Source organism: Vulpes lagopus, chromosome 19, assembly GCF_018345385.1.
Source record: "Vulpes lagopus strain Blue_001 chromosome 19, ASM1834538v1, whole genome shotgun sequence".
In the NCBI taxonomy this organism is placed as follows: Eukaryota; Metazoa; Chordata; class Mammalia; order Carnivora; family Canidae; genus Vulpes; species Vulpes lagopus.
The window spans coordinates 12,787,448-12,802,453 of record NC_054842.1 but is presented as its reverse complement, the minus strand read 5'-3'; the positions used below and the strand labels follow the sequence as shown (position 1 = coordinate 12,802,453).

General features: G+C 43.3%; 1 protein-coding gene across 1 annotated transcript in view; it reads left to right on the top strand.

Annotated features, from left to right (window-relative positions):
- The first annotated feature begins 4,108 nt into the window (after positions 1 to 4,108).
- CMTM8 (CKLF like MARVEL transmembrane domain containing 8) overlaps positions 4,109 to 15,006 on the top strand; it is a 113,680-nt gene continuing 102,782 nt past the window's right edge. The window contains exon 1 of the mRNA XM_041734480.1: positions 4,109 to 4,518. Within this exon, the coding sequence (XP_041590414.1) occupies positions 4,372 to 4,518 (147 nt within the window). The 5' untranslated portion in view covers positions 4,109 to 4,371. The remainder of the gene's footprint in view (positions 4,519 to 15,006) is intronic.

Sequence of the window (15,006 nt, the reverse complement as noted above, 5' to 3'; positions counted from 1 at the left end):
ACTGGGGAAAAGACAGATTTTTCAATACATGGTGTTGGGAAAACTGGACAGCTACAGGCAAAAAGAATGAATCTGGATCACTTTCTAATACCATACACAAACTCAAATGGATTAAAGATCTAAATGTGAGCCCTGAAACCATAAACTCCTAAAAGAAAACACATGTAGTAATCTCCTAGGCATCAGCCTTAGCAACAGATTTATGGATATGTTGCCTCAGACAAGGGAAACAAAAGTAAAAGTAAACTACTGAGACTACATCAAAATAAAGGCCTCTGCACAGTGAGGGAAACCATCAACAAAACAGAAAGGCAACTTACCGAATGAGGAAAGATATTTGCAAATAATATATCTCATAAGGGATTAAGACCCAAAACATATATTAAAAAAAAAACTATCTCACACTCACACACATACACACACCAAATAATTTGATTTTTAAAATGGGCAGAGGATCTGAACAGACATTTTAAAAAAGATTTTATTTATTTATTTGACAGAGAGCACACAAGTAGGAGTGGCAGGCAGAGGGAGAAGGAGAAGCAGGTGCTCTGCTGAGCAAGGAGCTTGATGCAGGGCTTGATTCCAGGACCCTTGGATCATGACCTGAGCCAAAGGCAGACACTTAACCTATTGAGCTACCCAGGCACCCCTGAATAGACATTTTTCCAAAGAAGACATATAGATGGCCAATAGATACATGAAAAGACGCTCAGCATCACTACTCATCCGGGAAATACAAATTAATACCTCAACAAAATATTACCTCACTCCAGTCAGAATGACTAGTATCAAAAAGACAAGGAGTAAAGGGGCATCTGGGTGGCTCAGTCAGTTAGGCATCTGACCCTTGGTTTCGGCTCAGGTTATGATCTCAGGGTCGTAAGATCGGGCCGTGTCAGGCTCCACCCTCAGTGGGGAATCAGCTAGAGATTTTCTCCCCTTCCCTCTTCCTCCCCCCTCCCCCCCGTGCACTCTCTTTCTCTCTAAATTTTTAAAAATCTTTTTTAAAAAGATAAGAAAAGAAACAACTAGTGTTGGTGAGGATGTGGAGAGAAGAGAACCCTCACACACTGCTGGTGGGAACATAAATTGGTGCAACTACTGTAGAAATAATATGGAGGTTCCTCAAAAAACTAAAAATAGAATTATCATATAATCCAGTAATTCTACCACTGGGTATTTATACAAAGAAAACAAAAACACTAATTGAAGATATATGCACCCCTGTGTTTATTGCAGCATTATTTACACTAGTCAAGACATGGAAGCAATCCAAATGTCCACAGATAGATGAATGGATAGGAATAGAATATTACTTAGCCATAAAAAAGAATATAATTTTGCTATTTGCCCACAACATGAGGGACCTAGAGGGTATTATGCTGAGTAAAAATCAAACAGAAGTAGACAAATACTCACTTATATGTGGAATCTAAAAAACAAAATAAAAAAACAAAAAGCAGACTTTTAAATACAAAGAACAACCTGGTGTTTGCCAGATGGGAGATGGGTGGGAGGATGGGCAAAATAGGTAAAGGGGATTAAGAGGTACAAACATCTAGTCATAAAGTCACAAAAATGAAAAGTACAGCATAGGGAATATAGTTAATATTACTGTAATAATGTTGTACGGTGACAGATGGTGACTACACTTAACTGCGGTGAGCACTGAGTAATGTATAGAACTGTCAAATCACTATGCTGCACACATGAAACTAATATAACATAGTATGTCAGATATACTTCAATAATAAAAAAAATGAGTTTATAAATGAGAATATCCCTGGTCCCTTGATGCTGTCTACGGTCTTTATTATCCTACTTCATGGATTAAAAGATGGCCACCATTCTTTTCTGCTTCTCCCAGCCAGAGGTGGTATCTATTTCCCACCTGTTTGGATCCAGGCTGCTCTTGTTACTGGCCTTGATCAACAGAATGTGCTGGAAATGATTCTGTATAGCTCTCAAAGCTGGGCCTCAAAAGCATCTGCAGCTTCTGCTTTTGCCCCTCTTGGAATGTTCTCTTCTAGAAGACAGTCGTCGTGGAGAAGTTCAACTACCCTGAGCCTACCACACTGTGAGGACACCCAGGTTTCGTGGAGAGATAAAAGCGCCGCATAGAGAAGCACATAGAGAAGTGCCAGAATGTGAGCCGACAGAACGTCAGTGAAGCCTTTTTTGACTCTCTAGGCGTGCCCAGCCACTGGTAGAAGGCAGCTGAGTGAACGACTCCAACATCATATGAAGCAGAAGAAACTGTCAGCCAAACCCTGCTGACCCACAGATTCGTGAGCAAATAAGATGGTGTTATTTTAAACCACTAATGTTTGGGGAGCGTTTATTACATTGCAATAGATAACCTAAACACATACTTAGATCATTTATATATATTTATTGCAGAAAATTACTGCATTTGATGAAAGTGCCACGCTAGACCTCACTGAGGGTGTTGTGTAGTATAGTCTTGTGTATATTTTACCTTTTTGAACTAAAAAAAAAAAATCTGAATTTTTAAATCCACCTGGGCCCAAGGGGGTTTTTTTGAGAAGGAATTGCCCTTTGTATTACAGAAATAGAGTTGTCTAGACTTCCTTCCTGTCTTCCTGCATTCACTAACCGTCATGCTTTATGCCATAGACTTTTTTCCCAGCCATTTCATATGCGCACCCCTGATTTCCCTGGCTGCATGGCCAGTTTCTCTAAAGCAGCAGGTCTCCAACTGACGTGTTATTGTGTATCAGAGTCCCTTGGAAGGCCTGTTCAAACACAGCTTCTCCGGCTGGCTTGGGCTCCGTCTTCAGAATTTCTGACTCCATGGGCCTAGGGTGGGGTTTGAGAGCCTGCATTTCTAACAAACTCCTAGGTGAGAGAACCATTGCTCTGGGGGAGAGTGCCATTATTTTAATTTTTGTTGCATTTACCCACCTGTGCAAGGTGCTTAGTAAACACTCATGGATGGAATTTCTCCAAATCCTCATCTTCATAATGCTTTATAATCCTTAACTTTTACTCCCTGAGGTCATCCTGACTAGGCCCTAGACTTATAAGAAACTAATTCCTTGCTTTATTAGATTTCGTTTTTGCTTTCTCCTCACCTGATAGGACATGGCCTTCTGACCTCGTTTTTCACGTGTCTTGGAGCAGATCAGAAGGAAGGCCTTTCCTATGACCTGGAAGCAACCCTCTATTTGTGACCCAATTATTATTCCTTTCTTTTTGGTGGTTTCCATGTTCTTGCCAGCCTTTTACAAAAGATCCTCTTTTGGCCAGAGGACCGATTTCTTAAAGCCTCTGCCTTCCACAGATGGCACCCCTGAGGCCCAGGGAAGCGGAGCCACTGGCTCATGGTCGTAACGGCAGGTGCCCTGTTGGAGCGGGGTCTCATTGGACCCTGTAACAGGTGGTCTCACTCGTCTCACCCTCCCCCGTCCCGAGAAAGCACAGCCCACACCTTTCAAGCCCCCCCCCCCCCCCCCCCGTCCCCCAAACACTTCCTTCCGAGGGCGACGGGACGGTCGCACATTCGTCTTGCCCAGGGACCCAAATAACTCCGCGGTCGGGTCTCCGGGCAGGCGCCATCACCCAGACTCGGCGAATCCCCGCAGAGCCGCGGCGAGCGCCTGGGAGAGTCCGGCCTCGAGCCCCGCGGTTAAGCTGGTTCCTCGAATTGTTCCCGACAGGAGGGGCAGGAAATGCGGCGGCCCTCGGGGGCGGCCGCAGCGCGGGGAAGCTCCGCCGGCCCCCGGGCAGTCTGGCGGCCTCGCGCCGGTCTCGGGGCTCAGTCCGCTCCCCGCCGCGGCCGGGTCACCGCGGGGGCCTCGCTCCTGGGGCCTCGCCCTCCCGGGGGCCGCGCAGCCCGGGCCCCGCCGCCAGGTGGAGGGAGGCAGGTCGGCGGGCGGCCCGCGCGGGGGGCGGGGCCCGGAGGGGGCGGGGCCCGGAGGGGGCGGGGGCTGCGCCGCACCGGGACGCCGCGCCCTCTGCTCCGCGCCGCCGCCCGCGCCCCCGGCCGCCCCCCGCCCCCGCCCGGGCCCCGCAACAGGTGAGGCGGCCGCCGGCCCGCGCTCCTCCACGGGGCGGTCCTTCTCGCGCCCGCCTCGCGCCCGCCCCTCTCCACGCCCCCTCCCGGCCTCCGCCGCCTCGGCTGCCGGCCGTCTCCCCTGGCGCGGGGCTCTCCTCCCGCTCCTCCTCCCCCTCCTCCTCCTCCTCCTCCCCCTCCCCCCGGAGCCCGCGCCGAGGAGCGGGGGGCGCCGCGCACTCCACGGCACGCGCCTGGGTCCCCGCGCCCGCCGCGCTCCCCTCCCCCCGCCGGTGTCCCCGGGCCGGGCCGCGCGCCGGGGGGTCCCCGAGGAGGAGCCAGCCCGGGCGGCGATGGAGGAGCCGCAGCGCGCCCGCTCGCACACCGTCACCACCACCGCCAGCTCCTTCGCCGAGAACTTCTCCACCAGCAGCAGCAGCTTCGCCTACGACCGGGAGTTCCTCCGCACCGTGCCCGGGCTCCTCATCGTGGCGGAGATCGTGAGTGCGGGGCGCCGGGGCGGGGCGGGGCGGGGCGGGGGCCGGCTTCCAGCTTCCAGCTTCCAGGAAGCCCTTTGGGCTCCGTCTCGCCTTCTGCCCCGGGTGCCAAACTCAGAGACCAGCTCTCCGGGCGAGGTCGCATCACCTTGCGCTCCCTGCCGGGAAGAGGGTCGTGACCCCCAGGATGCCTACTGGGGGAGGACCCCGACCTGCCGGGCCCGCTCGCGGGTAGTGGAGGGTCTTGGGAGCCGGATGCCTGGTGGGCGTTGAGTTGGTGTTAATGAGCCTCACCGACACCTGACGCCTCCCTTGCCTGATCTCCACGTGGATGGCCTCCTCCCTAAAAGCAAAGCTTTCCAAAACTTCGGGGAGTGGGGGGAGGGAGAGGAGGAGAGGACTTTTTTCTTTGCCTAATTTATCTTCCCTGGTAGTAAGATTGAGGTGGATTAAAAAACTTATACTGAGTAAAATCTGAGGGCCTCAAGCCCGTTGAGGGCCAGAAGGTTTCCTGACTGGTGCTGTGCACATCCTGGTGTAGGCTCACAACATTTCTGGGGAGGAGGCCTGGAGTGTGCATTCTTCTCTTCATAGGACATGGAGGCTGAGCGGTCAAGTGATTTCTCCTTAAGCCCAGCCAGTCCTCTTGGCTGGAGCCCTGCTAACAGCTAGTGGTGGCTACTGTTAATTAACCTCATGGTGTGGCAGGGTCCCCTCAAAAACCTTTAGATGCCTTTGTGCCCTGTAATCCACACAAGAGCCCTACCCCGTGAAAGTGGCTTCAATCATTCCATTTTACATGGGAAGAGACTGAGGCATAAGGAGGGGAAGTTAAGTCACACCTGAGAGTAATGGGACTGCAGTTCAGCCCCAGGCCTGACTCCAGGGCCCTGCTCTTCTTAACCCCTTAAGTTAAGGGGTATCTTCCCAGCTGTCTAACCAGTCCTCTTTCTATCATAGCTCACACACACACACTCCTTGAAACATTTGTGGCATTGAAATCTAGCTTATATGGGGTTAGAGAATGTGAGCTATGTTGGTGTAAAAGTGGCAGAAGATTTGGGTGGTTTCTTAGAGAAGCCTCCAACAAAACCTGGTACATCAAATAGCTTACTTGCTCCTCTGGAGTCTCAGACCCCACCCCAGATCAACTGAATTGATTCCAGGGCACATAAAGTTTGAGAAGTTGAGAAGTGTTGACTCAGCTCATCCCCCCAGCTAGTTCCCTCAGGGAATGTTGAGGGATACAAGAGACCGAATAAAAACTAAGGTATTGGAATCACCTTGCAGGGCCTGAGTTATAGGAATTCGACAAATATTTGCTATGTGAATGAAGTTGTAGGCAGGCTCCTCTGCTCCAGCAGAACAAACAGAAGCTAAAGTCAGAGATAGGGACCTCTACCCAGGGTGGATTTGGACCAGGCATGAAGAAAAATGCCTTTTGTTTTCTGATTTCTGATCAATATGCTCTATGTTCCACACTTTTTCAGAAAATAGGAAAGTGAAGGACAAGATGTAAATGGCCCACAATCCCATCACAGGAAACAACCACCAGTGGTTGATACTTTGGCATGGAAAAACAAGTAGGAAAAATTACCCATATCACTACAATAGTTCAATTTTTATTTCTGACAACTATATATGCACATGTTTTAAAGAGTCGGTTTTGGGGCACCTGGGTGGCTCAGTTGGTTAAGCGTCTGCCTTCAGCTCAGGTATGATCTCAGGGTCCTGGGATGGAGCCCTGCATGGAGTCCTGCGTGCTTCTCCCTCTACTTCTGCCCCCCTCCGCCCCCCACCCCACTCTCATGTGCTCACTCTCTCTCAAATAAATAAATAAAATCTTTTTTTTAAGAAAAGGAGAAAAAAGGTAAAAGGAGTTTCAGAGAAAAAAACAGGACAATTAAAAAATATCTCCTTATACTTACATAAGTTTTCCTGATTGAGAGAACACACCAGGTTCTCAGTATAATGGAAGAAAATGGACTCAGAAGGCAGCACATTAGTGTGGTCTTATAGATCTCTCAGGAGAGTCCACAGGCTTCCAGAAGGGAAAGAAAAGAAAGGATGAAGAATTGAAATTTCTGAAAACAACAGAACAGCTAAAAGACAATGGAGGAATACTTTCCAAATTCTGAAGGGAAACAATTTCCAATCTAACATTCTTTACCTAATCAAACTATTAATTATGTGGAACAGATTGAGATATTTTGAAAGATGTAAATCTCAATACACACATATATCCCTTCTCAGGAAACTACTAAAGTCTGTGTGGTCCCCCCACTGGGAGTTAGGCAAAAGAAAGAGGAACACTGGTCAGGAGAAGCAGGGGACCCAACCCAGAAGAGAAGAAGAGAGAAAGAATCTCCAGGGTGCTGCTGCAGGAGACTCCAGGCTGTCAGCTGTACCCAAGTATGCAGGCCAGGTGGGAGTGGGTCAGAGGCTCCCAGAGAGGATTAGTCGTGAGACAACCTTGATAGAATTCCAGATGTCTCTTGGTTGCCCGATAGGAAATTTTGACAAGGTAAAATTAGTGAGGAAACAGATAAAGAAGAAAGAAATGGAAAAGAAAATCACTAACTCCAGAGAAACAAACTGGGCAGAAAAGGAAAAGCGCTCACAGACTACTCAGTGGCTCAGCTGTGAACAGTGTCTATGGTGTCCTAAGGTCAACACTGATTGTTAATTTAACCCCAAACATAGGGGAGACAGGCAGGGTATAGGTATAATATACGTTGAGATGGGTAAAAGGTGGTCTGGGAGTGCTAAAGCCTCTTCTCCCAGAGGGGGAAGCCAGTGGATAACACCTACAACTGCGAAAAACAGATCAAGGAACAGATTATAAACATGTTATTTACAGCTCTAAGGGATTTTAAAACGAGGAGACAGTGGGGCAAACTTATAACTCTGCCTGTAAGACTGACATACATACATACATACATACGTTTATTATTTATTTGTTTGTTTGTTTTAAAGATCTTATTTAGGGATTCCTGGGTGGCTCAGCGGTTTGGCGCCTGCCTTTGGCCCAGGGCGCGATCCTGGAGTCCCAGGATGGAGTCCCACGTTGGGCTCCCGGCATGGAGCCTGCTTCTCCCTCCTCCTGTGTCTCTGCCTCTTTCTCTCTCTCTGTGTCTATCATAAATAAAAATAAATAAATAAATCTTTAAAAACAAATAAAGATCTTATTTATTTGAGAGAGAGAGTCCATGGTGGGAAGGGGCAGAAGGAGAGAGAGTGAGAGAAGCAGATTTCCGGCTAAGCAGGAAGCCCAAAGCAAAGCTTGATCCCAGGCCCCTGGGATCGTGACCTGAGCCGAAGGCAAATGCTTAACCAACTGAGCCACCCAGCTGCCCCAACCCTCTTTTTCCCCCCTATGCGTGTATATTCTTATCATTTTTTTTATGGGTTTATGACATGCAGTGTTCACTTGCCATACCATAAGCATTTCTCAGGATCTTGGATCTCAATTATTACAGTTTTCTGTTGTAAGGAAGTGCTGTATTTGATTTCCTCTCTTTTCTATTTTAAAACTAACATGTTTCAAGGTGCCTGAGTGGCTCAGTTGGTTGGGTATCTGACTCTTGATTTCAGCTTGAGTCATGATACCAGGCTTGTGGGACCAAGCTTTACATTGGGCTCTTTGCTGGATGGAGAGCCTTTTGGGATTCTCTCTCCCTCTGCATGCTCTCTATCTCTAAAAAAAAATACAATAAAAGTTTAAAAAATAAAATTAACACGTTTCTAGGTTTTACTAGTATAGCCAGTGCTATAGCAATCTTCCTTCTTTGTCCCTCTTCCCACTTTTAACCAGTAATTTTCTCAAGGGAAAGTTCCTTAAAGTAGAATTGTGTGTCAAAGAGTACACAAATTTAAGGATTTTGTTACATATTCTTTTTTTTTCTTTTTTTTTTGATTTTTAGATTTTATTTATTTATTCATAAGAGAGAGAGAGGCAGAGACACAAGAGACACAGGCAGGCTCCATGCAGGGAGCCCGAACCGGGACTCGATCTTGGGTCTCCAGGATCACACCCTGCGCTGAAGGCGGCTCTAAATCGCTAAGCCACCTGGGCTGCCCTTGTTACATATTCTGAAGTTATCTTTCCACAAAGTTCTGCCAGTTTAAATTATTATCTGTAGTGTGAGCCTATTAAACATTTTTTTTTACAGTAGAAGAGTTTCTAAAATAAAAAGTGTGAAGGATCACCTCAAATGATATATGCTTTACTGATCTAAGATAAGATAGTTTTTTGTTCATGTTTTAATGTCTGCATCAGGTTGTGGCTTATCATGGAAAGTTTCTTGGAGGCAGTGCAGTCTCGCACCACTGATTCTTTATGGGGTGAAGGAAGCAGGTTTCAAACTATTGCTATCCTAGCCCTGGCATTATGATAGACCTACCCCCAATGTTACTTTTTGCCTTGAAAAAAACCCCAAATACTGACACGAAGAATTGCTAAGACTCTTCCTGCTTAACCTGGGAGAAATTATTTTTTTTTTGAGAAATTATTATTTAATAGAGAACAAAACATAATGTTTCCCCAAATCTGTTGTCAAAATCCGTAGCCCTGGCTTTCCCCCAGGAGTGAATGGTGTAGCTAACCTATTCAAACACTTTGGATTGTGCCAATGTAACATTGTGTTAAAACCAAATTGTAGTCATTTCCTTCCGTTTAAGGTTTTATAACAAGCTAGAAGCAATCCAGTGCTTGACCTGTGACTTGTGGGATGCTGTGATCTTATAACAATTACGAGTATTTGAAGAATTAAAGTGATTTGTCAGAAGCTGAGTTAATTGCACCCTTCCTGTTATCTGGTGACTTCAAAATGAATTACAGCATCCGTGTAATAATATTGGGTCACCTTTCATATACTTACTGTCATTAGCAGACTTAGGTGGGGAAGGACGAATAGAGTTTACTGAGAGCTAGAATCTAAATTATACTATCTGGTTGAAGTCTTTAAAAAAAAAACCGTGAACACAATTTTTTTTATTTTGCAAAAATAATACCTAGTTTTTGTAGAAAAAATAGAAGAATTTAGGTAAGAAAACCCCCCTGTAATTCTATCCCTATGGTGGTTCCTACCAGGCATAGTGCTAGAAGAGGCTAGAATTAAAAAAAAAAAAAAAATTGGTTATTGTAATACGTGAAGCTTCTCCTGATGTTTAGTGCCCTGGGGATCAGGGTTGCTAAATGTTCTGAAGTGCATAGGACAGTCCCCAACAATGAATGAATTGTTTTACCAATTGCCAATAGTACCACTGTTAAGGAACTCTGAGTTGACTCTTGTAATAAACCATTGCAGAGTTTTTCAAGTGGTTATGTATCATTTATCTGTGTTTTTAAAAAATACAGTCACTTGTAAACTAGTCTTTTTGCTTATTGCTATGACTATCTGTGCTGGATATCTCCCATTTGTCCCTCAGATCCACTCTATACCCTGCTCCACTCTTCTCCACCCTGAAGGCTGACTTGCATGGTCTGTCCCAAGGGGACTTCTCTGATGTTTCACTGAATTCATCCAAAAGTGGTTCCTGCAGGAGGTGGGTAGGGTAAGAGGAGAGCAGCTCCTGGTTATTCAGTCCCTAGGATTCGTCCCTGCTGACTCTCAGCAGGTTGACTCTGTCCCTCCACGGAAGGCGGGCTGTCTGGCAACCCTCTCCACACAGCTGTTTTTCCTGGCTCTGATAGCCATTCACTCCCAGCTGCTTACCATTGCCAGGCACTGCACTATCACTGTGGTTTTCCTGCACTCCGCTTTATAAATAACACCTTTATTAAACTCAACTCAGATTACCCAATCTGAAAGTGCCATGTGTCCTGCAGAGACCTGATAGATTATCTTTTCTCATTAATAATTAATTTCTTATGACATTCTTAATGGCCACATAGTATTCCATAAGTATCCAGGCTCCTTCCTTTCAATTTATGTTTCTTTCCTTTAAAACTGTAATAAAATTCCTTTATTCTCTTTCTGGTTTTTTTTTTTTTTTTTTTAGATTTTATTTATTTGAGAGTGTGAACACTAGTAGGGAAGAGGGGCAGAGGGGGAGAGAGAGGTGGCAGGAGAAAGAAGCAGACTTCCCACTGAGCAGGGATCCCCATGCAGGGCTTGATCCCAGGACCCCGGGATCGTGACCTGAGCCGAAGGCAGATATTTAACCGACTGTTAAGGTGCCCCTTTTTGGTTGTTCTTTAATGTTTTCTAAGGAGGAATACTTAGAATTGAATAAAAGTTCTATGAATTTTCTTTAAAGTCAAGTTTATTGAGGTTTCTAATAAAATTCACCCTTTTTACTGTAAAGTTCTGTGAGTTTTAGTATGTGCATTCTTAAAAAGCAGCTCTATGAAAATAGATCATAAAATTGACCTTTTTAATGTGTACAATTCAAGGATTTTTAGGATACTCACAGAGTTGTTACCACCACTATTTTAGATCATATTTGTCACCTCAGAAAGAAATCCCATACCTATTAGCAGTTACTTCCTATTCTTCCCTCCTCTTAGTTCTTGGTAACCATTAGTCTGCTTTCTGTCTCTAGAGATTTGTCTATTCTGGACATTTCACAAAAATGGCCCTACAATATGTGACTCTGGTTTCTTTTACTTAACATAATGCTTTTATTTTTATTATTATTTTTTAACATAATGCTTTTAGTGGTCATCCATGCTATAGCATCTATCAGTACTTCATTCCTTTTATTGCAAATAATATTCCATTGTATTATATGTATATTATTTTGTTTATTCATCAATTGATGGGCATTTGAGTTATTTCCACATTTTGACTATTATGAGTAATGCAGCTATGAACCTTCATGTACAAGTTTTTTTGTGAACATATGTTTTCACTTCTCTTGGGCACTTACGTAGGAATGGAATGGCTGAGTCATAGAGTAACTCTTTGTTTAATATTTTGAAGTACTGCTAGACTATTTTCAAAGTGGCTGCACTACACACACTACAATCCAGCCAGCAATCCGAGTTTCAATTTCTCTACATCCTCACTAAGATTGCTTATTATCTGCTTTTTAAAAGATATTTATTTATTTATTTATTTATTTATTTATTTATTTATTTATTTATTTTAGAGAGATAGAGAGTGCACATGTGAGCAGCAGTGAGGAAACAGACTCCCTGTTGACTGGGGAGCCTGACGTTGGGCTCCATGCCAGGACTCTAAGATCATGACCTGAGCTGAAACCAAGAGTTGGAAGCTTAACTGACTGAGCCACCCAGGCGCCCCCTATTTTCTATCTTTTTAGTTTTGGGTGTCATACAGAATGTGAAGTGTTATCTCATTGTGGTTTTGGTTTGTATTTCTATAACAACTAATGATTTTTTTTTTTTAACAACTAGTTATTTTGAACAGCTCTTCATATGCTTATTGGTCATTTGTATATCTTCTTTGGGGAAATGTCTTTTCAGATCCTTTGATATTTAAAATATTATTTTATTGTTGAGTTGTAAGAGCTCTTTATATATTTTGGATACAATTCTCTTATTCAGGTATATGATTTGCAAATATTTTTCTTCCATTCTGTGGGTTGTCTTTTCACTTTATGGATGGTGTCCTTTGAAGTCAAGCAAAGATTCTTTAATTGATAAAATTCAGTTTATATATTTTTTTCTTTTGTGGCTTATGCTTTTTATATCATATCTGAGAATACTTTCTTAATGCAAGGTCATGAAGATTTACTTTTATGTTTTTTTTCCTAAAAAGTTGTATAGTTTTGTCTTAACTTTGAGTCTATGATACATTTTGAGTTGCCTTTTATATATCGTTTGAGGGTAGGGGTCTAAGTTGATTCTTTTCCAGATAGATATCTAATTGCCCCAACACCATTTGTTGAAAAGACTAGTTTTCTTCCATTGAATTGTCTTGGTACCCTTGTCAAAAGTCAAATGTAGTGTAAGGGTTTATTTCTTGATTCTCAGTTCTATTCCATTGATCTCTATGTCCTTGTGCCAGTACCACACTGTATTGATTAGCTTTGTAGAAAGTTTTGAAATCAGGAGTTGTGAGTGCACCAAATTTATCTTTTTTCAAAATTGTTTTTTTGGCTATTCTCAGTACCTTGCATTTCCATATGAATTTTAGTATTAGTTTGTCAATTTCTGCAAAAGTGGCAGCTGAAATTTCAATATGGATTGTACTGACTGTAGATCAATTTGGGGTGTATTGCCATCTTAACAAAATTAAAATTTACAATTCATGAACATAGGATGTGTTTCTATTTAATTAGGTTTTCTCTAATTTCAACAATGTTTTGTAGTTTTCAGCACACAGGTCTTGTTTTTCTTTAGTTAGATTTATTTGTAAGTACTTTTTCTTTCTGATGCTATTACAAGTGGAATTATTAATTTTATTTTTTGGGCTCTTCATTGTTAGATCATAGAAATTTAATTGAGTTCCATATCCTTGATCTTGTATCCTACAATTTTGATGACTTCATTTATTAGTTCTAAGTTTTTTGGTGGTTTGGCATATGTGTTTTTAAGATTCTACTGCCAAATTATACAGAAGGGTTTATAGCAATTTGCATTTCCTCTAGTGGTGTTTTAGTGTGTAACAGGGATTGTTTCTGCAAATACTCAAGCTTTCTTTTAATATTTGCCAATTTTGTTGGAATGGGAGATAGTCAAAATAATTAAAACTAGTTTGGAATGGACACCAGAAAGAACATCAGCTGATATTTAGGGGAACCCTGGACATGTAAAAATGAACAAATTGTTTTTATTTTCATTTTGGAGATTATTAAAGTTGAATATATTTTTTTAATTTTTATTTGTTTATGATAGTCACACAGAGAGAGAGAGAGAGAGAGAGGCAGAGACACAGGCAGAGGGAGAAGCAGGCTCCATGCACCGGGAGCCCGATGTGGGATTCGATCCTGGGTCTCCAGGATCGCGCCCTGGGCCAAAGGCAGGTGCCAAACCGCTGCGCCACCCAGGGATCCCAAGTTGAATTTTTTTTAAATGTTCATTAGCCATTTATTTCTTCTTTTGGTAACTGCTTGATTTTTCCTCTTCACTGAAAACTTTCTTTAAAAAATGTTTTGAAGATATAAAAGAGAAAACTCTTTTTAAAAGATTTTATTTATTTATTCATGAGAGACACACAGAGAGAGGCAGAGACATAGGCAGAGGGAGAAGCAGGCTCCGTGTGGGGAGCCTCATGCAGGACTCAATCCCAGAACCCTGGAATCACACCTTACACCAAAGGCAGATGCTCAACCACTGAGCTACCCAGGCATCCCAAGAGAGAGAAAACTTAAATGAAAATTATCTCCCAGGAGAGAAATAAGATTGGTTTGGGGAATGTGTTCGAATGGGTTGTTTGCTTTTTAACTGCTTTTTATAGGTTTACATTTTTTAATAATGAGAATATATTTATGGGTTAATGGAATTCAAGAAGCTTGTAGCAAAATAGTAAGTGCTCATTGTAAAGATAAATTTCAAATCATTTATATATGGGATGAAAACTGCAAGTCTCTGCTAACCTATGCCCTCCACTCCAACCCTCATCCAGCCTGCTGCCTTGTACTTACCATTCACATTTCTCCTAGACCTTTTTTCTATATCTGTGCAAATATATAGTATGACACACATACATGAAGAGCATGTTACATATATCCTGCTACTATTTCATCGTTTAATATCTTTATTTTTTTATGTTCTTACGGGTATTAATTTTCTCTGTCACTTATTAATAGCATCAATCATGCCATTTTCATCAAAATAAATTTCTAATTTGCAAAGAATCTAAATCCTTATCTTTTGGGAAACTGGGTGGCTCAGTTGGTTAAGTGTCAGACTCTTACTTTCAGCTTCGGTCATGATCTATCTCAGGGTTGTGAGATTGAGCCCTGCATCGGGCTCCAAACTCAGCATGGAGTCTGCTTGAGATTCTCTTTCTCCTTCTCCCTTAGCCCTTCCCCTGCTTGCATGCTCTCTAAATAAAAAAATATCTTTAGGGGATCCCTGGGTGGCGCAGCGGTTTGGCGCCTGCCTTTGGCCCAGGGCGCGATCCTGGAGACCCGGGATCGAATCCCACGTCAGGCTCCCGGTGCATGGAGCCTGCTTCTCCCTCTGCCTGTGTCTCTGCCTCTCTCTCTCTCTCTCTCTCTCTCTCTGTGACTATCATAAATTAAAAAAATAAAAAAAGAAATATCTTTAAACTGTTATCTTTATTTGGCCTTCTAGGATTTACTTTGCTTAAACATGGCTTCCCTACCCCCAGGATTATGCAAATATTTGAAGAAAATACAGGAGAATTTTTAAAAATTATTTAATTTTAATTTTTAAGATATTTTATTTATTTGAGGGATAGAGAGTGTGTGAGAGAGAGAACATGAGTGGTGATGGGCAGAGGGAGAAGTAGACTCCTTGCTGAGCAGAGAGCACAAGGTGGGGCTTGAACCCAGGACTCAGGGATCATGACCTGAGCCAAAGGCATATGCTCAACTGACTGAGCCACCCAGATA